Source organism: Lycium barbarum, chromosome 1, assembly GCF_019175385.1.
Source record: "Lycium barbarum isolate Lr01 chromosome 1, ASM1917538v2, whole genome shotgun sequence".
NCBI classification, from domain to species: domain Eukaryota; kingdom Viridiplantae; phylum Streptophyta; class Magnoliopsida; order Solanales; family Solanaceae; genus Lycium; species Lycium barbarum.
The window spans coordinates 163,977,858-164,001,877 of NC_083337.1; the positions used below are offsets into that span (position 1 = coordinate 163,977,858).

The 24,020-nt window shown below is 34.4% G+C and overlaps 5 protein-coding genes across 7 annotated transcripts; 1 reads left to right on the top strand and 4 right to left on the bottom strand.

Annotated features, from left to right (window-relative positions):
• Positions 1–499: 499 nt before the first annotated feature.
• LOC132604132 (protein S40-7-like) lies at positions 500–3,506 on the bottom strand. The gene is made up of 2 exons (XM_060317488.1): positions 2,654–3,506; positions 500–941 (listed from the first exon to the last, which is right to left on the bottom strand). Exons 1-2 carry the CDS (start codon positions 3,261–3,263, stop codon positions 925–927), a joined length of 627 nt encoding a protein of 208 aa, XP_060173471.1. The 5' UTR covers positions 3,264–3,506; the 3' UTR covers positions 500–924.
• A 4,205-nt stretch (positions 3,507–7,711) lies between these two features.
• Positions 7,712–9,176, bottom strand: LOC132626183 (protein FAF-like, chloroplastic). The gene has a single exon (XM_060340964.1). It carries the CDS (start codon positions 9,044–9,046, stop codon positions 8,201–8,203), a length of 846 nt encoding a protein of 281 aa, XP_060196947.1. The 5' UTR covers positions 9,047–9,176; the 3' UTR covers positions 7,712–8,200.
• A 2,718-nt stretch (positions 9,177–11,894) lies between these two features.
• LOC132604139 (ankyrin repeat-containing protein BDA1-like) lies at positions 11,895–14,203 on the top strand. The gene is made up of 3 exons (XM_060317495.1): positions 11,895–11,974; positions 12,646–13,240; positions 13,516–14,203. Exons 2-3 carry the CDS (start codon positions 12,665–12,667, stop codon positions 13,585–13,587), a joined length of 648 nt encoding a protein of 215 aa, XP_060173478.1. The 5' UTR covers positions 11,895–11,974; positions 12,646–12,664; the 3' UTR covers positions 13,588–14,203.
• Positions 14,204–14,308: 105 nt separating this feature from the next.
• LOC132604143 (ferredoxin, root R-B1-like) lies at positions 14,309–16,347 on the bottom strand. Of its 3 annotated transcripts, none has more exons than XM_060317500.1 (2): positions 16,191–16,347; positions 14,309–14,964 (listed from the first exon to the last, which is right to left on the bottom strand). In XM_060317500.1, the coding sequence occupies exon 2, from the start codon at positions 14,956–14,958 to the stop codon at positions 14,503–14,505; it is 456 nt and encodes a 151-aa protein (XP_060173483.1). In that variant the 5' UTR covers positions 14,959–14,964; positions 16,191–16,347; the 3' UTR covers positions 14,309–14,502. The 3 variants fall into 3 exon arrangements, with proteins under 3 accessions (XP_060173483.1, XP_060173490.1, XP_060173498.1); XM_060317507.1 differs by having other exon boundaries at positions 14,309–14,960; positions 16,187–16,341; XM_060317515.1 differs by having other exon boundaries at positions 14,309–14,960; positions 16,191–16,330.
• A 3,488-nt stretch (positions 16,348–19,835) lies between these two features.
• LOC132604158 (large ribosomal subunit protein uL1z) lies at positions 19,836–22,828 on the bottom strand. The gene is made up of 6 exons (XM_060317529.1): positions 22,712–22,828; positions 22,507–22,540; positions 21,341–21,560; positions 20,593–20,758; positions 20,206–20,411; positions 19,836–20,064 (listed from the first exon to the last, which is right to left on the bottom strand). The coding sequence occupies exons 2-6, from the start codon at positions 22,509–22,511 to the stop codon at positions 20,011–20,013; spliced, it is 651 nt and encodes a 216-aa protein (XP_060173512.1). The 5' UTR covers positions 22,512–22,540; positions 22,712–22,828; the 3' UTR covers positions 19,836–20,010.
• Between the last annotated feature and the right edge of the window lie 1,192 nt (positions 22,829–24,020).

A 24,020-nucleotide genomic window follows, 5' to 3' on the forward strand; every position in this document is an offset into this window, starting at 1 on the left:
ATAAGCATTAGAATCCAGCAGTTCGGATTTCGCACTGTCAACCTCTACTACTATATATAGGTCTCTCAGGAAAACGGAACCCTATCAATCAACTTCTTGTCTATCATTATTGTTTTTAATAACTTGTCTATCAGGTAGGAATATATACATATCGCGTGATTCTAGATCTGAAAGGTGCCAATCGTACACTGAAAAGTATAAACAATTCTCTGTGCACTGTACCGACAATTGAGTTGTGTAATACAAATTATAAATCAAAAGAGGCTCACCTGCATTAATACAATCTTGTACTTCAGGATAGTACTTCCTCCAAGAGGTTGAAGAACAAGGGGGATAAGCTCAATCGACTCAAGATGTTCTCTTCCTTTTTTTTTTGGGGGGGGGGGGGGGAGGTGGTGGTGGATGTCATTGAAGAGTGAGAATTTAGGGCTCACTCTCAGGCATACGAAAAGGGGTTTGCTTAATAGGTAAACAAACTGCGAAGAGGAACTTAGAATGGTGACACGAATGAACTTATTAATTCTCAGATATACGTGGAGACATTTGGTACAGGGTAAATGAACCACAAACAGGGATTTTGAAGATCGAAGGCATATTACGTAATTTTCATTTACTACTGGGGCACAAATTGCTGGATATTGTTGCATCGGCTTAATATATACATGGACTAATATATCTGCATCAAGCTTGATGTGCAGCTTTTCCTTTTCATAATCAGAACTATTTGTTGAAACACGTGACCTTGACTGACAAAAGGTGGTCTAATACAGGTACATATTACATCCTCCAAATATCTAATCATTTATCTATACAGCATGAATTCCTCGCCACATTGGATTTGGTCTGCAGTTGTTAGGTTTGAATCTAACCAGCTTCTAATGTATTTGGAGGATCCATCAAAGTATACATCTCCATCCAATACCACTAGGATGTAGATACACCTAGGAAAATGAAGAGTTCGTAAGGTAACTACATATGGTAAGAGGTAATGAATAAACAGTATTTTTAGACAGGAGAAAAGATAGAGTTGACTGTATTCACTGGGAACCCAAAATTAGGCAAAAATGAATAGATGGAACCATGATACATTCCTAAAAAGTGTAAAGGTAAACAGACTCTTTTCACCCCCTTTAAATGTCTGCCACTTCATCAGCAAAGAGCAAGAAGATCAAGCATTCTGTGGTGATGTCAGAAATAGCACCTATTTGATTTTGATGTCCCTAATGCTACTCTGCTGGAAAGAATACCTTATTGTAATTTTTTTGGCAAGTTTTCTCAGGCTCATGATCATACCATTATGCTCAGGAGTAGAATCTTACCTTGAGAAGCACACCGCAAGAATACTTGCCATTGAAAAAGTTTGAGATGGAATAAGATGGGGAATATTGGAGGGAAAATAGCACTTCACAGGCAAGTAGATGTTGCAGATCTGATAATATTTCCGGCGACAGACTGCTAGTAATAGTGCAAAACAGAAGTTATAGTACCTAGAGTGCTAGAGATCATTTTTTCTCCTAAGAATCTTGATATATCAAAGGAATTGTCTCTCCTTTTCAACAAAATAATAATAATGTCTCGATCGCAAATATCAAGAAAAATACAGTCTCTCCACTCTCTTCCCTGTTGATTTCTAGAGTGGAAACAATGCCTCAGCAGCAATACTGTTCATTCTCCTTATCACTTTGATAGACCTTCCAATATTGAGTTCTAATTTTGACTCAACAGGGTTCACCAAATAAGGATGTTTCAGATGATTCATGAGACCAGCACTTTTAACTATATATATACAACAGGAGAATTTGAGAAATACGCACACTCCTTAAAGTAACGGCTACCGAAGAGAAAAAATATTAGATAAACAGCCTTTTAGCGACATTAACAGTCGGCATGCTTTCTTACTCATGATAGCTCAAACTGGAAGGACTTTCTATTTATTGTTGGCACTTGGCTTTTAGTTAGAAGGAGAAGTAAAGGTTGCTCCATTGAACAACTGCAAATGCTATCAGTTCAATTTTCTTCCTATTCCATCTATCTATATAATTTACTTGATTAACCCCCATCTTAAGTTCGAGCCCTAATATCTAAAAGGGACATGAATGAAGCACCCTCCTTGTTTACACCTACAAGCCTAAAAATTGCAATTAGACAGCTTTCACTTACAGCAGACAAAGAAAATCTTCTTGGATTTGTTACCAGTATTGCTAATGCCAATGACCAGAATGACAAACAACAACAACATACCCAGTATAATCCCACCAGGTGGGGTCTGGAGAGGGTAGAATGTACGCCGACCTTACCCCTACCTTAGAGGTAGAGAGGCTGTTTCCGATAGACCCTCAGCTTTAGGGAAAACAGTTCAATTTAGTTAGGAAAAGGAAAAAACGGGAACGAAGAAGTCATGGCAAAATGCAATAGAAAGCGTGACAAAGCATTTTGAATAGTAACTACAACAAAATGGTACAATAATCCAAGTATACAAGAAGCAGGAGATAGTAACAGAAATTGAAAGACAAGATGACACTGAAATAAGGCAAACTCGTTAAATTGATAACACATCAAGAGGGTAACAAAGGATGACAATGTTGTAATCATACATAGCTACAAAAACTGAAGAAGAAACCTAACAATTATCCCAAAAGTCAGGTAAGAAAACCTGTGTTCTGCCAAATAGTATTTCGGACCTGCCTTAAATCCCTCCCTTTCAACTTCCTCCCAACTCCTTCAAACACAGAGCACGCCAAAACCGGTGTTTGCCTCCTCGACGCAACAAATTCATGTGGTGGTAATACCATCTCATGATCACCACCCTCCATCTCATCATCATCATCATCGAAATGCCGGGCTCCTCTTCGGGCCGTTGATTTTACAGGAACATTCACCGGTGCGGATTGTAGATACTTAGCCCGATCCACTACAGGCGGCCGTTTAGGTATTGTAGGAATTAAACGAGCCGCTGATGACGTGGAGGAAGAGGATGATGAGACGGAGAGTAAACCCGGCGCGTGAGACTCTGGTAGCGCGGCTAGGATACCGAAATGTCTGTGGTGGGAGCGATGATGATTAGCGTTAGGGCTTGTTGAGGTTGAAGGAATACTGGAATCGGATAGCGCGTCGAAGATGTCGTGTTCACTCAGCTCATCCCCGGCGGTGGAAGTGGAGGTAGAGGGTTGAGCGGTGGATAAAATACGGAGGAGACCATCGGAGTACTGCGGTTTACGGTGGTAACGGGAATTATTGGTGGCGGCGCCGTTGCCGGAATCCATATGGGGAAATGGAGAACGGGAAATAAAGGGTAACGGAAAAACGGAACGGTAACGGTATGTAGTGGAGCCGTTTTTTTTTTTTTTTTTTGTCGTTGGGAATGGAAGAAAAAGGTTACTTTACGCTAAATAATGAATACGTGACCGTTTACATGCATCTTTATAGAGTATTTCTTGCAGAAATGTTTAAGAAAAGATTTTTTTTTTTATGATATGAAAGACTCTAAGATTTTGTACTCTATATATAGGGAAAGAGAAAATTGTCTTTAGATTCTTGTAATATGGTTGGATTATCATTATTAATTATAATATAAGAGCGAAATTATTACTAATAAATGAATTAATTTGAAATTTCTGATGATCTAGTAATTGGATTACACTGAATTAAATGTTTCAGATAAAATCGCAGTTAACGTAATTCTACGTTCACATCTGAGTTAAATTACACTAAATTAAATATTTGAGATAAAATTGCATTAACTTAATTCTACGTTCACATCTGAGTTAAGTAATTGTACAAATAACAAATTAAATATTTGAGATAAAATAAATTTTAATGTTGTATACGATAAAAACCGGATCAATTTGTGACCGATAAGATCGGAGCAAAAGATAGGTCCGACTAGGACACGAATACGTTCGATCTTGCTCCACACCGGGGGTGTTGTATCGGACACAGCAGATTCGAGCCAAAATAAGTGTTTCCGTTAGTCCGGATAATCTGAGCCCGAATGCGTGTGTCCGTTGATCCGGATAATCAGGTGTAAGGCTGCCACGCGTCACAAAACCGTTCCGCTATTTGCGCTGACAACCGTACGAGTGTCAGACCGTACGGATTAGCCTTATCCTTTTTAGGGTTTATTCAGAAAGGTTTTATTTGGTAGTGTACTAAGGGCCCATTAGACAAACCTATAAATAGAGGGCAACCCCCCCCCCCCCCCCCCCCTTTTTTTTTAGGTTAGCTTTTTCCTAGTATCACAACATTGTAACCATCTGAAATTTTAAAATTCTCTTCAAGCTTTTTGGTCTGAATATGTGGTGTTCATCCAAAACCAAGCTAATCTTACATATTGTTTGGCACTTTCAATCTATCTCATTATCATTATTTAGCACATATCATCCGCTTATTTACTATACATACATATATATATAAATATAATCGTATACATATTCATTTAGATTGCATATTTACCAAAAGATTAAGTTCATCCACATATCCTATTCACCACTTACAAATTTAATTGTTACTTGTAATTCGGGGTAAACAAATGTAATTCATTTCTCAAAAAGAAAGTGTACATGATCGTCCCAATATAATAAACTCAACTATAAATCGGTGTCGAATCCCACAAAAAACAATATAAAAGGCATTTACGAAAAATGAAGTATTCATCACCAATTAAGTTAAACAAAATAAATTTCAATAATTAATTTTTATTTTAAAAATAATAAAAATAGAACTATTTAGAAAGTGGTGTAAAATGGTCTTAGTTGATTTCAAATACTTTATACCAACTATTTTTTTTATTAAATTCATAAAAGAATAGATTCTTGATTTTAAATAAAAACAGGAAGAAACGTATATCAACAAAATGAGTTATAGATAAAATAAATACTTCAAAAATACATAAGTAACAATCTCATGACATAAAAATTATATTCAAATATATAAAAAGTAATTTTTTTTAGGCGTTTAAGTTTAATATCTTAATTTCATTGTTGACAAAATTATTACTTCAAACAAATATAAGGAGGGGTCGACGCGTAGTGGAACTGATTTTTGTTGTCAAATGGGAATGGAAGAAAAAGTAACGTTGCGCTAAATAATGAATACGTCACTATTCAGCAAAAAACATAATACGTGACTGTTTACATGCATCTTTATATATTTTTCCTCTTTATAACTCCTTTATGTTACCTTTTTTTTTTTTGGCTGTACCTATGTTTTACATTATATGAGATAAATGTTAGAGCCGTTTGGATTATCCGTTTGTTACAAATTAAAACTTTGAACATTTTTTCAAATGAAATGCAAGTTGAAACACAACTTCAACTTTCAATAGGAGTATTATTTTTCAACTTCACTTCAAATACTACTTTTAAATTTTAAATATCGATTAATTCATGTTCAAACCCTACTTAATATGCGTTCTTTTTGTTACATTAATATGATTTATAAATATTTACATGAACTGTAAAAGAAGGCATGAAATAGGAAAGTTCGCAGTTTGGTTAGATTCGGCTTTACATAAAATTAAACCAATCAATTATGTATAAACCAATCAATTACAATGGATTTTAATTGTTTTAGACTCATCAAACAAAAGTTAATTTCTTTAAAAGTTGTAGGATATACGGATAGTTACCGCAAAAACATAAAGTTAAGTTTTGTAGATTGATGGTTAGACCTAGGGGTGTCAGTGGTTTTTTAAAAACCGATTGAACCGATCGAATCGTACTGTGCCGAACCGTATTTTAATTAGGTTCTTTTTAATAGAACTGAAGGTTTCAATATAAATTTCTAACCATACCGAATAATTATGGTGGATTTTTTATTTTATAAAAATACCAAATCGAACCGAATAAATATACATGTAGAAATATGTATCAAAATTTATAATGCATAGAATTAGATATTTTAACCTTAAATCTTGCATTGGATGAATTTAAATGGAGAGGGCTATAATTAAAACTTAAACCTACTCTACTCTATTGAAATCAAATACATAAACTCTCGAACACTACTACACGATAATGTCATCAACTACTCCAGAAAAAGGAAAGGTTTGTTTTCGCCCTGTTCTTTCTGTTCCCTCTATATTTTTTCTAAATTTTTGAAGTTCTTATTCCAATTAGCAATGATAGCATCTATATATAACTTCATATTGCAAATTCTTAAACTAAGTATTTAATACAACTACCCTTTCCCACTGCACTGGAACTTATATGATGGTTAATTTATTTACTTTTAGTTTTCAATAAATTTTATAATAAAAATATTCTGTAAACACCAATTATCATGTCTTGATACAACCGTAGGCTTACTGCCTTGTTAGTATTTACTTTATAGTGTAGTGTGTTCCTTATAAGTTATACATATATGTACATGTATTTGTGAGGTTCATTAATAATGTTAGTGTATTTTCAGTTTATTTCTTCCATCCCTTTTTAGTTCTTAACTTCTTCTTTTTCTTAATTGTATTAGTTGATTTTCAAAAAAATACCAAAAATTAATCGAACCGTACCGATACCGAAGAAAAATCGATATGATTGGGACAGTTTTAAGAGGTTTAATTTTGGTTATGTATAGTAGAGTAACCAAAAAATTGGTATGGTATACGGTTTTGCAAAAAACCCACCGAGCCAAACCATTGACACCAACGTTGTTAGTGGAGTGCTGGTCAGTCAAGAACTCTCATGTTCAGAAATTGTAACTTGCAGAAATGAGGATGATGAGATCTATGTGTGCGCATACCAAGAGAGATAAAATTAAGAATGAAAATATTTGGGACAAGATAAGAGCGGCCTTCATGGTGGACAAGATGAGGGAAGGGAGGTGAAGATGGTTTGGACATTTGAAGAGGAGATGCATAGATGCCCCAATGATAAGATGTGAGAGGTTGGATATAGTGAGTATGAAGAAAGGTAGAGCGAAGAGGTATCAGACCGAACATGGCGCAACTTTAGCTTACTGAGGACATGACTTTAGATAAGAGGGTACGGAGGTCGTAGAGTTACAAACTTATTTTATTTATTTGATAAGAGTATAATAGAAGGTTGTCGTAAATATATACTTGACCAATATAATTTTAGTGGCTAGGATCAAGTGGGGCGGGTCAACAAAATAATTAAAATGGGTACCTTTTTATTTCTTAAAAATTTAGCTTCAGATAAAATTTTCATGTTAGCAAAATTTAATGAAAAAGTCATTTAAATTGGTTGAGTGACTTTTTAGGTGAAATACCAATAGTGTAGTGACTTTTTGGTTATAAAATAAAGTTGAATGACTTTCTAAGTGAAATAGAATAATTAAGTGACTTTTAAGTTATAAAATAAAGTTAAGTGACTTTCTAAGAGAAGTACTCTTAGTTGAGTGATCATCTAAGATATTATCTTCGTATTTAACATCTTTACTAGAAAAGAGCATTAGTTAAGATATCAAAACACGAATTTTAAGATAATGGATAATATATTTCAATTTATTTTTTCCTTCATTTTTACGAATAAAATGAGCTTGGAAACAATGGAAAGGGGCATGTAAAGGAGAAAAACTTTTCTAGATTATTGCAAAGACGGTACTGTTGCATTGGTAAGAAAAGTTTTTAGCATGTGAGATTTTTCGAAGTGAATTTGGATTAGTTCGGCTCAAATCGGATATGGAACACAGTATCACAAAACAAAAGTGCAAAGTTGTAACTGCAAATGCTAAGCTACACAATTCAAACTTTTATGTAGAGCATGAAATCGAGTACTCCTCTTTTCTTATTAATGCTCGGAAATGTAAAGGAATTACTATTACGTACCTTAACATGATCACCCCACAGGTGTGGTACTTTTACCCCATGAACGCTACTCTCTTTTTACAAGACCTCTCTTGCTACCTTAACATGATCACGCCACAAGGTGTGGTACTTTAAAACATCTAAATCTAGAAAATTCAGTATTACATTTCCAGTTTCTCTTTTTATTCTCAAAGTTGAAAGACATAAACAAAAATTAGCAAACGCCCTTTTATGCAGAGCGCGGAGTTAGAGCTTCTGTTACCAAATCCAATACTTTGATCTAAATCTTGTATTTGTCTTTAAATTTTATGAAATATGTATAAATTATTAATTTAGAACTCTCTAACTCAGAAGGACTAGAATCTTGAAGGCGCTTCAAATTCTGACTCCATCTCTATGCTTTTATGAGTATCTATTCTTGAATTCCTAGATTTTTATTCAGCAAGATTCTCCATTTTCTCTTTTCTTTTCATCGTCGTCGTCGTCGTCGTCGTTTGTTACCTCTTCACTTGATTCATCTTCTTCAACATCCTCTGAACCATCATCATCATACTCTTCATCTTCCTCTAGAAATTCATCATCAGACTGAACAATATGTAGCTTCAAACGACCATCTTCTCTGCATGCATGCAAGAATTCCCACTCAGGAATTCTAACCTCCTTGAGAATAAACCTACCATTTTCTCTAAATGATTCAAAACTAACCCAAGGCTTTCCATTTCTTCCAATGCAAGAAATTGGAGGAGGCAATAATGATCCTTTATTTGTTCTTGATCTAATCTTAGAATATTCATAGTTAATACTTGTTGATCTAATTATTTCTTCATTACCCAAATCATTCATAAGATCTTCAACATCATCAGAGCTTTCAAATCCAAGGCCTTCTGTACATAATGATAAACTATCTGAATTTCTTGAAGAAAAACTATCACTATGCTTGTAATGTTTTTTCAGGCTGGTTTGTGGATAAATGGGGTCTCTATTTTTTCCTTCAATACCAGATTGGTGAATTGTTTCGAGCGAAAATGAAAAAGAATTACTATAAGAAGAACATGTTGATGATGATGAGGACAATGGAGGGAGATTATTAGACGAAAAAGAAGAGACAGAAGATTCAGAGATGTTATCTTTGAAATGTGATTCTTCAAAAATCTCTGTAAAGGAGGAATCTTTAATGGGTTTCATGGATTTAATTTGGTTCCATGATGAAGGGGAATCAAGAATTGTTGAATTTTCTGAGAATGGTTTCTCAAAGATGTGTTTGAGGCCTCCACAGGTAACCATTGTTCAACTCTGTCAGACAGAGTTGCTAATTGGGCTGAGAACTGAGAAGCAACAAAAAGAGTTAACTTTAGGTTGGTTTTTCTAATGGAGAAAGATAGGCATTGATGTGGTTGATGGGTGTCAATGACTCGGTTCGATTGATTTTTTCAAGAAATTTATATCATACTATTTTTTTAAATTATAGTTATAACTAAAATTGGAATTTTTAAAACCGTCCCAATTATCTCGGTAGAAGTAAGAAACGTTGGAGCTGAGTTGGAGGTATGCACAGGATAGGAATGGGATTGTTGATAAAGTCAAGAGGAATGTGCTGTTTTATTAACAGAGGCTATTTTACAGGAGTGCCTCTCAGTTTGGAAATGGAATGATGATGGGTGATTTTAAAACCTTTTATTGGCGGTCTCCATTGTACAGTTAAACTGTAAAATCTCTCTCAACAATTCAACCTCATCAGCTGAGTTCAAGCAATCTTCTAGCAAAACGATTAGTAATTACAATGAATAAATAATGAAGTTACATAAAATTGTGGATATATAGGTTAAATTCTCATTTTGGGATCACAACAATCAATAGTTGGAAAAATGTACTCTACAAAAAAAATGGAAATACTAAAAGAAGAACAAACGACGACACACAAGATATATACAACAATTAACAATAAAAGAAGATATAAATGTTGGAAGTGAAAAACCGGCTCGAGGCACGCTATGGTTGGCGCTCTCTTCACGGTAGATATCCGTCGCTATCCGAGTGCAATAGTCGAATGACGTCCTAACATACAACGAACTACACAGAAACTTTTAATATGCACTCAAATAAAAGCTTCGAAAAACTCTTAATCTCTCAACTGCTTTGTGTAGAAAACGAAGAGGAAAAATGCAGAATTTGATGTTGCTGGAAATTTTGTACTCCTGAAATATTTTCTAAGTGCTAAAAATCTACAGCAAACCTAATATTTATAAGGTGCAAAAAGTACATAACAGACATTTTCAATGAAAGGATACACACATCTCACTTGACTAACAGAGTACGCACATCTCACTTGAGATTTCGAATGTTAACGCAAACCCTTCTATCTTCCAAATTTTGCGTGACAAAACTGTGTAATTTACACGAGATGTATCGCATGTGGAATCAATTAACTTGTCGATTTAGGCAAGACAAAAGAATTGTCATTTCTTGATAGTTGGTTAAGGAACTGCAACAGAAAAAATCAGTTTGTTCTCCTATATGGAGTGAAAGCCACTCATATGGCCTTAGCAACTTTTTTTGTAATTTCCATTAAGTCAGTATGCATCAGGATTAGTATTCTATAAAGTATCTTTGATGTGATTGCCAATTTTAGACAATTCTCCAATACACTTTCAAACACTTTTTTCCATTTGATAATCTAAGATAATGCAGCATGTCCTTATTTTTTTTTCAAAAGAGTACTACTATAACGTTAGTGGAGTTAAAAGTAGTACACCAGTTATACATACCAAACTGCTTCTACAATACATATAGATAATATATATAGTTCTTGATTTGTTTTCTATCGGAACATCTAAGATAAACATAGAAGGAACTGCAAAATTTAATATTCCAGCAATCTGCTACATCTTGCTATCATATTTCTAACCGGTCTGTCTCCTTGTTTTGTTAGTTGGCTGAACATGGACCGGCAATTATGAAAATGTTAAGAATGTAAGTTACCATCGAATTCAATCAAATACTCCCTCCGTCCATATTAAGTGTCACCTTAGCCAAAAACTTTTGTCGAATAAGAAGTGTCACCTTAGGAAACCAAGACATAAATTAGTTAGTTTTTTCCAACTCTACCTTTAAACAAAAACAAACAAGTTAAAGTAACATCTAAATGTTGATTAAAAAACCCACATAGTAACTTGGTATTGTTGGACTCGCAATGTCAAAAGGATTACTACTGTGCATGCTCTAATCAAGAAAAAAAAAATTATTTTTATTATATAGAGGTAATTTAGTAAACTTCACATTGTATAATTGGTTTCTTAGTAGGCGTTTGGACATGCGGTTTGAAACCATTGTTTGAAACCATGAGATGAAACCAGCATTTGGACATGCATTTCATCTCATGGTTTCAAAAAATTTAAATATAAAATTTGACTCATAAGTTTATATTTTGTAAAAAGAGACCCATAAGTTGTTAGATATTTTTAACAATTACTTCCACCAACCTCACTAACTTCCACCAACCTTTATTTATGTCTATCTTTATTTATGCCTACCAACCTCATTACTATTGATGTTAAATTTTCGTTTTTATTAAACTATAGTTTGATCAATTGATGTTGTATTTTTTAGAAAGGTCTTCTAATAGCGTATTAATTTTGTTATGAACTATTACTTGCTCATTTGGTAAGATTGTATAAAAATTAGGAATGTTTTGATAGTTTTCACAACTTGTGGGGTTTTTATATTTATAAGAGAAGATACAACTTAAGTTATCCAAATTGCATGTACAAATATGATTTCAAATCATGTTCAAACGACTCCTTAATATGCTTACTTTTTATCAAGATGACACTTATTATGAGATGAAGGGAGTCGGAGATAATGTGATAGCACATTTTATAACGGAACTATTAGGTTACAATCCCAAAATTCTTGGAGTAACATCTTCCGCTGCTAGTACTTTTATTCCCTTCCTTATAGCGGTCGTCTCGTGCATGGCCAAAATTATCCAGAGGTTATAGTTTTTCCGATTCTTTTACCCCGACACAAGTCCCCATACTCCATGTTAGCCCTTTAATTTTCTTTTATCATCTATTGCTGATACGTTTTCCCAGACACAAGTCTCCAACTACTAGAAAACCCATTATTTAATAGACTTATTCCGCCCTTAGTTTAAACAAACCACTGAAGAGTGAAGATCCATCACCATTTATCTATTAGCCAGCATTTTAAAAGGTCTCTCTCTTTGTTTACTCTCTCTCACACACAAAGCACTCTTTCTCCTTTCTTTAAAATTGACCTGTTTTGTTTTTGCACTTCAACTACTCCATATGCTTTACATTTCTAGTTTTATAAATCGAACTGTAGGAAATACTCTTTTCTATAAATGAAACATGAAGTTCGGGTTTCGACAATATTTAGAGCCTATTTGGATTGACTTATTTTAGGTGCTTTAAGTCAAAATAATCTTTAAGCACTTTTGAAGTGTTTGGATAAAAATAAAAAAAGTAATTTTAAACACTTGTTTTTAAATCAAAATTACAAAAATAAGCCAAAAGTCATAACTAGAATTCCTAACTTAAAACCATAAGCCCATCCAAACCGGCTCATAGTCTAATGTCCATAGTTCTTGTTATAAACAAAACATCTACTATTATTATTCAAGACTCTTGAGTCCAAGAAGCAATTCTCTAGCCAAATTAGCAGTCTGAGATATATATAATACTAGCAGTGTTCTGCATTACTACACTGCATGTGGAATTTTGAGCTATCATATTATTCATTTTAGTACCTTTTATTTTGTAAAATATTGGTCAAATATGAGCCTAAATGGGGTGGCATGTCTATATAGTTGACTCCAATTTGCTTGTGATTGAGGCTCAATTGTTGTTGTAAATTGTTCATAGGTTGATTCAACACTGAGAAATGGAAGAAGAGGTAAAACGGGCAGCTCGAGAAGGGGACATTGATGCCTTCGACAGAGTTCTTGAAAGAGAACCACTAGTTCTTAAACAGATCGACGAGATAGAATTTGTAGAAACTCCATTGCACACAGCTGCGTATGCTGGCTGCACTGACCTTGCCATTGAAATGTTGAGCCTAAAGCCTTCATTCGGAAGGAAGCTAAACCCCGGGGGATATAGCCCTCTGGATCTAGCATTGCGGAATGGCCACAGAGACACTGTGAAGCAGCTCATAAAGTTTGATCCTAAGCTCATTCAATTCAGAAGCAGGGAGAGGAAAACGCCGCTGCACTTTGTAGCTGAAAATAACGACGTTGATCTTCTAAGCGAGTTTCTGATAGCTTGCCCCACCGCCATCAAAGAACTGACCATCCGTGGAGAAACAGCTGTGCATCTCGCTGTGATAAGCGGAAGTATTCAAGCTTTCAAAGTTCTAATAGGTTGGCTTTTCCGGACTGACAACGACGATATATTGGACTGGAAAGATAATAATGGCTCCACAGTGTTGCACATTGCTGCACAAACAAGTCAAGTTGAGGTGTGCCATGTTTCTTTAAATGATCAATTTTTTCTCATCTTAATTTTATCTACAACAACAACAACTACATACCCAGTATATTCCCACATGGTGGGATCCGAAGAGGTTAGAGTGTACGCAAACCTTACCCCTATCTTGAAAGGTAGGAAGATTGTTTTCGATAGACCCTCGGCTCAAGAAAATTTTATGACATTCACTTTTGCTTAGTAGAGTAACTAGATGATTGTTTGGCTATGATTGAGTTTATTTATACTACAAAACATGATGATTATCAGGTAATAAAGCATGTAGCAAAAGAAAGAGTGGATCTTGATGTCAGGAATGAACAAAATCGGACGGCTTCTTAGATTGTTGAGGATCAAATAGCAAATCATAGCGGTGCAACTATCCAACTCAAAATAGTTCACATAATCATTCAGCTCTCTCTGTTGTTTCAAACCGAGAATATGTAGAAATTCAGGAAATATTACATAAAGCTGGTGCCATGAAAACATCAGAACTTCCTAATCCCATTTATGTTTTATGCATTAGTGTTAATGAGTGGCATGTGTATTTATATGAGGCTTCCACCAGAAACTCCTCCTGCACCGACAGCCTTTCTTCGCAAGTTTTTACGCAGGTCATTTGCTACTGATGTTTTCCTTTATCGGATGGAAAAGCGAGTGCGTCTTTGCAAATACATGACTTGATGAGGCCCGAGGGCGCCTTATATGGTCCTATTGTAACACAAACTTTTTTTGTGTGGGGAAAATAATGACGAGAAAATAGGAGGTTACAATCTACAATTTCTCCTTGAGTGATTCTTTTTTAATTTGATCTTGAATTACGAGCTTGAAGTTTAATTTGATTGATTTGCTACAATGCTTGAATCTTTGGAGCTTGTATATGATATTTCAATAACTATCTCTTGCTTCGTCGATCAATTTATATGATGACCACTTGGTTTATACATAGGACCTCTATCTATAGTTAGTTAAAACATACTATAAAGTAGTTATTAGTACACATCTTCACTTTATTTCATGACTTATCTAAGGTAAATTAGTATAATTTGGAATAAACACCGAATGAAGGTAAATTTCCACCAAGGGAAACATATATATAACCAATAAGAGCTTAAAAGAAGGATTCATTACACGAACATCATTGAAACACAATATGTTCCTGATTGAACTCTACATCATTCTCAAGAACAGAGCAATTTTCTAACTGCTTCTTCACCTTAAACAAGACCGACCATACAGATAATATGAGATAAATCTCTAGTAAAGATCAGATTCCTTGTGAGTATGAATCACACAATCTGAGGTTGGGTAAGAAACACAAGTGAGCACATAGCCTTCTTCCATTTGATTATCATCCAAAAAAGAACCATCAGATTGATCAACGGACCCTGATACAATCTTCCCCGCGCATGTTGAGCACGCACCTGCCCTGCAAGAATAAGGGAGTTCGACTCCAGCATTCTCAGCTGCGTCAAGGATGTAAGTATCCGAAGGTGCCTCGAATTCATGCTCAACGCCATCTGGACAAACCAACTTGACCTTGTAGACTGCTGATGCTGATACTCTAAAGCCAGAGCTAGCTTTCAATCCAAAGGCTTTAGAAATTCTCCTTGCTGACCCGAGAGACGATGGGCTCTTAACAAAGCCGCTCTTTGGTTGGGTCCGAGGAGCAATTTTTACCATACAGGTGGCAGGAAGTCCGACAGTCGACATGTCTACCTGATAAAAAACATAGCTGTTTAATTACTCGCAACACATGAATCGATAGAGGTGCTAGTGTTCAACAAATAATGTATTGTTGGTGCTTGAAATTGATCAATGCTCTCTGTAGAATGACGGTGTATAAATCGAAGTATTCAACTATTGAATCCAAATTCAAGACAAGACAAATGATACTTAAATTTTTATCTTCACCAATTAATGTTGCATATCAGGAAAAAATTAAGCTACTACGAGGGTTTACATTTCTGGTTTGTCTAAACATAAATGGTGAAAAGAAAATTATATGAAAACTTAATTATTTCTCCAATTAACAACTTTCTACATTGACCTGCTATCTGCAAGCCCAACAAATTAGAAAACCAATTTGACATTCTTGCTCTTCACTCGAAGCTCCATATCATGGACCTAAGATTAGGATATATGCAGCTCTTCTAAGTTCTAGGAAATGTAAAGTGCATCATTTCTACCATTTGAAGACCATGTGAATGAAACAAGATACAAATATGCAGATGACACACAAAATGAAAGCCAAAAAAAAAAAACCTGTTTTACATTGTCATGTGCTTAATACACCATGAGACATCGCCATAAAACTTAATCAGACCAAAGGATATGTCTAACTTCCATTTTAGATGAAAGTAATACATGACAGACATCTCAAGAATCTGACAGGGCGCGTTTAATTCTTCTTCAAGTTATCTCAATTTCTACCTAAATTCTTTTAGGTCTTGAGTATTTTATACCCTGAAATTTCAAAGTACAGAACCTACTGTACATTTATTTCAGTAAATGAATCACAAAATCATCAACATTTAGGCCAGTCTCGATGCCATTTTTCATCTGCATGTCATTTAGGAAAAAAAGCATGTCTAAAATCAAACTTGTAAACAAAAAACAAGGGATTAAATTGAATTGAGAATCCAAAGAATTATAAAAAGTTTCAAACACCCAAAATCCAACTACCATTCAAGATCCAACCTTTAATCATATATCATAAATTTCACCAAGAAATGAAAACGAAAAATTAACAATTTCAACAACCATCACCAAAACAAGACAAACCCAATTCTCAGAACTCATCTACATAGCATAACACGAAATATTCACATGAACCACACAAGTTCAGAACCACAACCCAAAAGTTTAAAAAACAAAAAAGATTTTTTTTTTTTTTTTTTTACTGTTGGGCAAGAACAGTGTTTAAAGATTGAAGGAAAACTTACTGTTGGAGGAGTAAGGCGGAGTAAACGAGGAGCAGAGACTCAATAAGACTCCAAAGAGAGCAAAAGCAATGTGTTGGCACTGTCAAAAGTGTCAACCTTCAAATATATATATAAGAAGTTTTGAGGGAGATTAGCCATAATAAGACACCCTAAAACCTACCGCCCATGGGTTTCTCTTTAGCATTTTTCGAATTATTACAACGGGCGTCTTTACCTCTTTATCCCTTTGCTTCATTTTATTTTCGGTAAAGGTTCATATATGCCCGCGCATTATGCGAAATTGTACGCATTTGCCCGTCCTTTAAAGATCAGTCCGCTCATGCTCCTAACGTTACGTTTTGTGTCACCCATGCCCTTGAGTTAACAGAAACCTGATAAAAATATTGAAGGGCAAATTTGTGCAGTTCCGCATAGTATAGGGGTATATTTGACCCACTGAAATTCCTAAATATCATGGCACAAAAGCAGCAATATGGCACAAAATATCACTGCATTCCAAAACATAAAAAACATTTGCAATTATAATTCATGCATCCACCATTACGTTACATCTAAATTGTACAACTAAAAGATGAAATGCAATTACAACCATCTTTAAAAGATTGTTTTCACAAACAAGAGCATCATTTTACCTTTTCAAAAGATTTGTTTTACTAATGATAATATCTTCTTCTTTTTTCAATTAATTAGTTGATGACCTGAATAGTTCTTTCTAGATATTTTTTGTCTTCCCAGTCTCAATATCTATACGATAATGCATGTAACAACTGCCGCACAAAATATAAACATAAAAAAAAATTCATTACAAATCTGTCACAAAAAAATCACAAGGAAAAAGAGATAACTTACATTAGACTTATGACACCTAAAAAAAGGTCTCCCGCAGTGCTGAAATTTTGATAGCAATAATAGAGAGAATATTACATTTTAGGTATTTATATGGTCTTACATAAAATTTAATGTGGTCTGGCCCTTTCGCGAATTCCATGCATAATATAAATTTAATAGAATTATTTGGAGTCCATGATGTGAGATGGAGTGACGAACTCTTCCACAATTATTTGAAAAGCTCGAAGCTTCCAACATTTCATAAACAAGTGAAAGAATAAGAGAGCAAAGTGTGGGTTGCACGATAAATGTGGAGTTTCAAAATGCAGTACCAAAAAATCATTGGCTAACATAAAGTGCACTGCGAAAAAAATCTAAGAACTATTGGTACAATAAGAAGTTGTTGCATGCATTATCCTGTAGATATTGAGACTGTGAAAACGAAAAATATCTAGAAAGAACTATCCGGGTCATCAACTAATTGAAAAAAAAAAAAGATATTATCATTAGTAAAACAAATCTTTTAAAAAGGTAAAATGGTGCTCTTGTTTGTGTAAACAATCTTTAAATGATGGTTGTAATTGCATTTGATCTTTTAGTTATATGATTTAGATGTAATGTAATGGTGGATGCATGGATTGTAATTGCAAATGTTTTTTATGTTTTGGAATGCAGTGATATTTTGTGCCATATTGTTTCGTTTGTGCCATAATATTTAGAAATTTCAGTGGATCAAATATGCCCCTATACTATGCGGGACTGCACAAATTTGCCCTCCAATATTTTTGTCAGGTTTCCGTTAACTCAAGGGCATGGGTGACGCAAAACGTAACGTTTGTGGCATGAGCGGACTGACCTTTAAACGACGGGCAAATGCGTGCAATTTCGCACAGTCCGCGGGCATATATGGACCTTTTCCGTTTTATTTTTGTACTCTCTCTTTGTGTCAAATTATTTATCATGATTATTAAAAATAGTTATCTTAAATTATTTATTTTTTGGTAACTTAGACATAAATAAGAGTGAAGTTAGTAAAATACTCTTCCTAATTAATATTACTAAAGGGCGTGCAAAAAAAGTGACAATTAATTTGAGAAGAAGGGAGTACTCTTTTCCTCAAAGTGCCTAATTCTTTTGATTCAATTGTCCACCAAACCCGAAAAGGAAGTTTTGAATGGGCCAAAAACAGATTAACGTAGCTGAAAATTTCATCACATTTGGTGGTTTTCTAGTTGTCTGTTTTAAGTCAGATCTTAAATGGATATTAAGATAACAACCAAAGAATTAATCCTATAATATTATTCATTACATAACAACTTCTCACATTAATAACTTTTACATAACTAATTCATAAATGAACAGTTTCAAAAAGATAGAAACTTAATTGATATTTTAGTTTGATACTTTAGTACATAAGCGCAAGTTCAATGAGGATGATTTATACCCGCCACTAAGACTTTTCTCATATTGGATCGCGATAGTGGGCAATTATTAGCCAAGTGCTGTAATGAAATAATGGACACTACAGTAACGGCTATTAAGCTTTTATCTAAGTACTGGAATGGCGTGTTCTTTTGATTAGGCACACGAGGGGACCGTCCAATTTGGTCATTGGCTAATACTAGGAGTCCGCGACTTTTGTAGGACAAAAAAAAAAAAAAAAAATTGAATCAAACTAACACAAAAAAAAAAAAAAAAAAAAAAAAAAAAACATAAGTAGGTCGTGAAAGGACCAAACTGCAAAAATAAGAGTCCAAACTTTCACTCATAAAATTTGTGCGTGAATAAGCCCAAAGTCAATTCTTGAAAGGAGTCACTGCATAAGGTTCCATCATGCCTATCACCAAATTCCAGATTGTAATGTTTTTCTTTGTTGATAGGCCATGATATACTCATCCGGAGCCTAAAGGGTATAAAAATACACGATATAAATCAAAAGGGGATATCAAAAAATTTACAGACCAAAACCGGTATAACGTGAACTGGTCCACGTTATACCCCAATTTTTTTTTCCACTGTCAGAGAATCACAGAAAAAATAAAAATAAAAAAAAAGTATGTAGTTATGCAGTGACTCCTTTCAAGAATTGACTTTGGACTCGTTCACACACAAATTTCATGCGTGAAAGGCCAAACTCTTATTTTTGCAGTTTGATCCTTTCACGCACTAACTTAGTGCGTGAAACATACTTATGTTTTTTTTTTTATTAGTTTGATTCAATTTTTTTTTTTTGTCCTACAAAAGTCACGGACTCCTAATACTAGAGGGTAGTTTGTAGGGGGCAATGAAACAAAGCCTACATTTTCAAAGTATTTTGTACATGCTGCTTTTACAAGCTCTTATGAGATTATTTTTTGGACAATATCTCCTTACCTTTTAATTAAAGCTTCCTTTTAGAAAACGCACCTCGAGGGTGTCTAAAACCAAAACCAAATCCTTTTTAGTTTCACTTTTGGCAAGATAAAACAAAATAATATACAGCAAACCAGAAAATACAGGAGGGACTTTCAAACTCTTCGTAAATCTAGGAACTATAACCAGAATGGATGATTAAGTAAATTTCATTCAAAGAGTTCTAAATTTTAAAAGGTATAATTATTATTCTAAGTTTTAACTTGACAACCTAGACATTTTTAGGTAAAAACTAACGTTATGAAATCAAATTACCATCGATTACTATCTTTTCATACTAGCTACAACCCAATATATTAATTATGGTATAATCGCATAGATCCCCTCATACATTTTTGCCACTGAGGACACCAAGTTGAGATAGGCCAATTAGGTTAAGAAAAGAAATTGGTATCTTGGACGCTATTTCAATCAGTAATAACATCGTTAAGCAAGAGAAAAGTTGAAAGCAAACCAATCCCTAACAGTTTTATAATATTCAAACAGAACAAAAACGGCAACTACCCAAAATTTTCAGGAGTGTCTATAGCTCACACAACCAGAACGCCTGAAATTTTCCAACGATGAAACAAAAATCTCCTTAAAAGATACGTTGGGTTTTTCCCATGGTGCTCTTCAAGTACAAGCACCTCACCTGCATTGACCAAAAAATACAGAAAATTAGAACTGAATTAAACAAGGAATGGAATGGAATGAAAAAGAACAATCCTCTGTGGAGTAAAATATTGCAAATTTTAAGTGGAGATCGCTAAACTGGGACACCAGATGCACTCACATTTTGCCAATTCTTCTTCAGCAATGACACAAGGAAATTGACACTCATTTGCACATTCTGGAAGATCTGTTTCTCCTCCATATCCATGTTTCCAACAGCAACTCCCATGCAAAGCACCTTCTTCAATTGAAACTTGATTGTAGCCTTGGTCTCATTAACCTTGGATTCAAGCGACTCCTGGTGTGTAACAAGGGTGGGAAACTTACCTGCATTTACAAATGGACAAAGCCACTCAGATATGAACTTAAAGGTGTACAGGATGGAATAAACCACCACAACGACATGATTGGTCCTGACAGAAACTGATAAATCCACCTTTCTCCTGGATGAAAAGCAGCATACCAGAACTAACAGTACATAAAGCATTAAGATAATCTATTAACTTGCCTGCCTTGTTCAGACCAGGCCCCAACAAACGGGGAATCTGCTTGATGACAGATTCTGAAGCCAAGAAAGCATGGTATTTCTTTGCAAGCTTCTTAACCAGCTTCTTGTTTTTGTTAAGCTTCTTCAAGCCTTCAACATCCATGTACTCCAAACCAATCTTTGTTGCCTGCAGATATATGGCAACAAGTTTTAATCATCTTTCCAAAACAAATAAAGATTCAGGAAAGGTTCCAACACATGTAGTTTTTGGGTAATCTGAAAGCAAGACAATATCAATAACTACTGCTAAATAGCTGGCATTGAAGTGTCACATCAGGCGAGTTAAAAAAGACTTCTAATAAGATTTCTAAGCTATGATAACAACATCCACAAGCTGTGTCACCCTAATGGAAGAAAAAATGCTATTAGGCTTACTAAGCTAGGATGCATCAGACTTCTAAACTAGTTGCCTTTTCCTAGATACAAGAAACTAGTAATTTGTAGAAGGAACTACACAAAAGTAGTAGGATAACTGCAGACACGTAAAGCTAGTGAAAGCAACCAACTGACTCAGAGCAAGTACGGCAAGACATATAATCAAAAGCTGAACAAATGAGCATAAACATGTTAAGGGCTTATTTAATGACAAATTAATCATTCTTATTGTTTAACTTGCAAGCAGAGGCTATTATTTCAGTAAAATCCTTTCAGAAATAGTGTTTGCAACTGTTAAACTTTCTGCATGCTGTAACATATTCATTAGGATTACCTCCTCAACATGCTGAGCATCTCCAAGCATACAGATCTTCATCTTAGGGCGAGGAATGTGCGGTAACTTAACAGATCCACTGAAACGCTTGTCCTTTTGGGGGTCATAGTTCTTCAGACCGATCTGGAGTTCAATGGTCTCGCTGAACTTCCTTTTCTTCTCTGCTGAATCATTCTTAATCACAGAGATAGCTTCTCTGACGGCCTCACTCTGGAGCTTACTGTAAAGGAATAAACATCAAACTACATAACTACAGGTAATCAGCACTACCATAAAATGAACATCAGAAGTGCATGTTTAATAATTGAAATACAAATATTACAAAACAGACTATTTCGTATAGGAAAGAAAATTATAAAAAAATGAAAAAAAATCTAAATCTAAATTCTAATTTGAATGCTGGACCCAGGAGGAGCATTTATTACACTTCCCATTAACATGAAATCCGCTATCAAAATGCTTGTGGCTTCAATATAAAAGAGATGCTCTTTGGGAAAAAAATAAGTTTGAAGGAAATAATTGAGAAACTACTTACTCATTAAACAAAATACAGTATCATTTTCAGGGACTAACTGTCAAAGCCTCAGAGATAATCAAAATAATACTATCTAATAACATGAGCTTGTTAACCAAGATTCCAACAGCAGAAAAGCTTCAGATTATTTTATATTTGATTTGTGATTACAATAAAGCCATTCTTTTCCTGTTAGATGCCAAGGCAATTTGATGTCTCATATGCAGTTTGACAACTGCTTTTTATATAACCATACAATCTTGCAGTGCATTTACTGTTACCATTAACTGACCAGTATAAATTGCATACGCATTACAATATATCAGCTAGAAAGAAGCACTATGAAACAAAAATTAACATGATGGGGATAACTTATTCCTTTGAACTATTAAAGAAAGAACATATAACATATCTTTGGCCTCTTTGACTTTGTTGTCCAAATCAACAACCTTTATAGGCATGAAAGAAACCAATTCATTTCTCGAATATCATTAGGAACATAAATTGCATAGAAAAGTGGACCAATTATTTATAATCTACAAACATGCAGAAAATTAATTATCAGAGCAAAACTTAATGAGACAAACATACTGAGATAAATAGATAACATATTGAGGTTAAAAAAAATAAAAAATTGGAGCTTCCTTCATACCTCATGGCTCAAAGATCTCTTCTTCAAACTTCACCTGTCAATCAAAAATTACAAAAAAAATAAAAATATTCAGCTAAATTCCTTTTTTTTTTTTTTAATGTTTTATCAGCAACCAAAGGAACCGAAATGCTTACAATGTTAATCAGTATATGCAAATTCAAACCCAAAAAATGATGAATGAGAGAGAGGTAGATAAGAAAGGTACCTGTAAGAGAAAACCCTCTGATTAGGGTTTGTAAGCGCCGATGTTGAGGTTGGTCCAGTGGATTGCTATCTTAAATATAGGGCTACAAGTGGGCTGGGCTCAGGCATGAGTACAGAAACTGGGCTATCTCACCAAGGCCCTTAAAATTAACCAGGCTAAAAAGCCCAACAACCCAATTCTGAATTTGGATTGGTTGGTTCCAACTTAAAAAATTTTTTTGAGCGGATTGCCCTTCAAAGGCACTCGTCCTTAATTTTTGTCCTTCATCTAATACCCAAGATTCAGGGTGGGTTCGAACCCCAATTCAATAAAAAAAAAAAACGCAAGGTAGAGGTTTAGATTTCGCAAAACTCAATCTTAAGATAGAATTTGAAACTCTGTCTGAGGCCTAATTTTGGCCCGAATAAGCCTAAACTCTGCTACAAAACTCTGCTTTACGATTTTATTTTAATTGAGTTGAGATTCGAATTTCAAATCCCATGATATTAGGCGAAGGGCAAAAATTAAAGACCAGTGCCTTTGAAGGATAATCGTGCAAATGTCCACCTTTTTTTGTTTAATATATTTGGTTATTGGAAAGTTACATCATTTGTCACATTTTAACCTGTTTCTAACTTGGTGCAATTTTCTAGTTTTTCCTGAATACAACTATGTTTGAAAAAAAAAAAAAAGGAGACGAAACTGATTATCACATTCATTCTAAGCGGGGAAGTAACATATTTACTTTATTATTTCTAATTAACACGAAACAATCAAAAATATAATTTGAAAACATAGCTATATTTAGTTGATGTTGACGTGACCTTATCTTTAAAACTCCTTATAGAGCCTGTTTGGGTGGGCTTAATTTATTTATTTTGGCTTATAAGTTGTTTTCAGCTTATAAGCTGCTTTAGATAAACTAAACCAAACGAACCCAATTATTTTTTTGGGATTATTTTATGCATAAAATGGCTTTAAGCTGGCCAGCCAAATACTCAAAAAAGCTAAAAACAGCTTATAAGTCAATCCAAACGGGCTCATAGTTCATACCCTCCTAATTAGTGCTATCTTTGAAGTGTTCACACCAAGGCAATATTGCACATAAACATGAGCACATGAACTATCTCAAGAGCAGTGTTTTAAGAGGGAGGCGCGGCGAGACGTTTTACGCAGAAGTCCCATGAATCTACGGGGCGTATGTTCATGTATCTTCAATTTTATAATTTTATTAGTAAGAAAATAAGCAAAATTAATTTTTTTCATTAAAACTCTAAAAATAAATTCAAATAAATCACCAATGATATAGAAAAAGTTATTATAATCATTA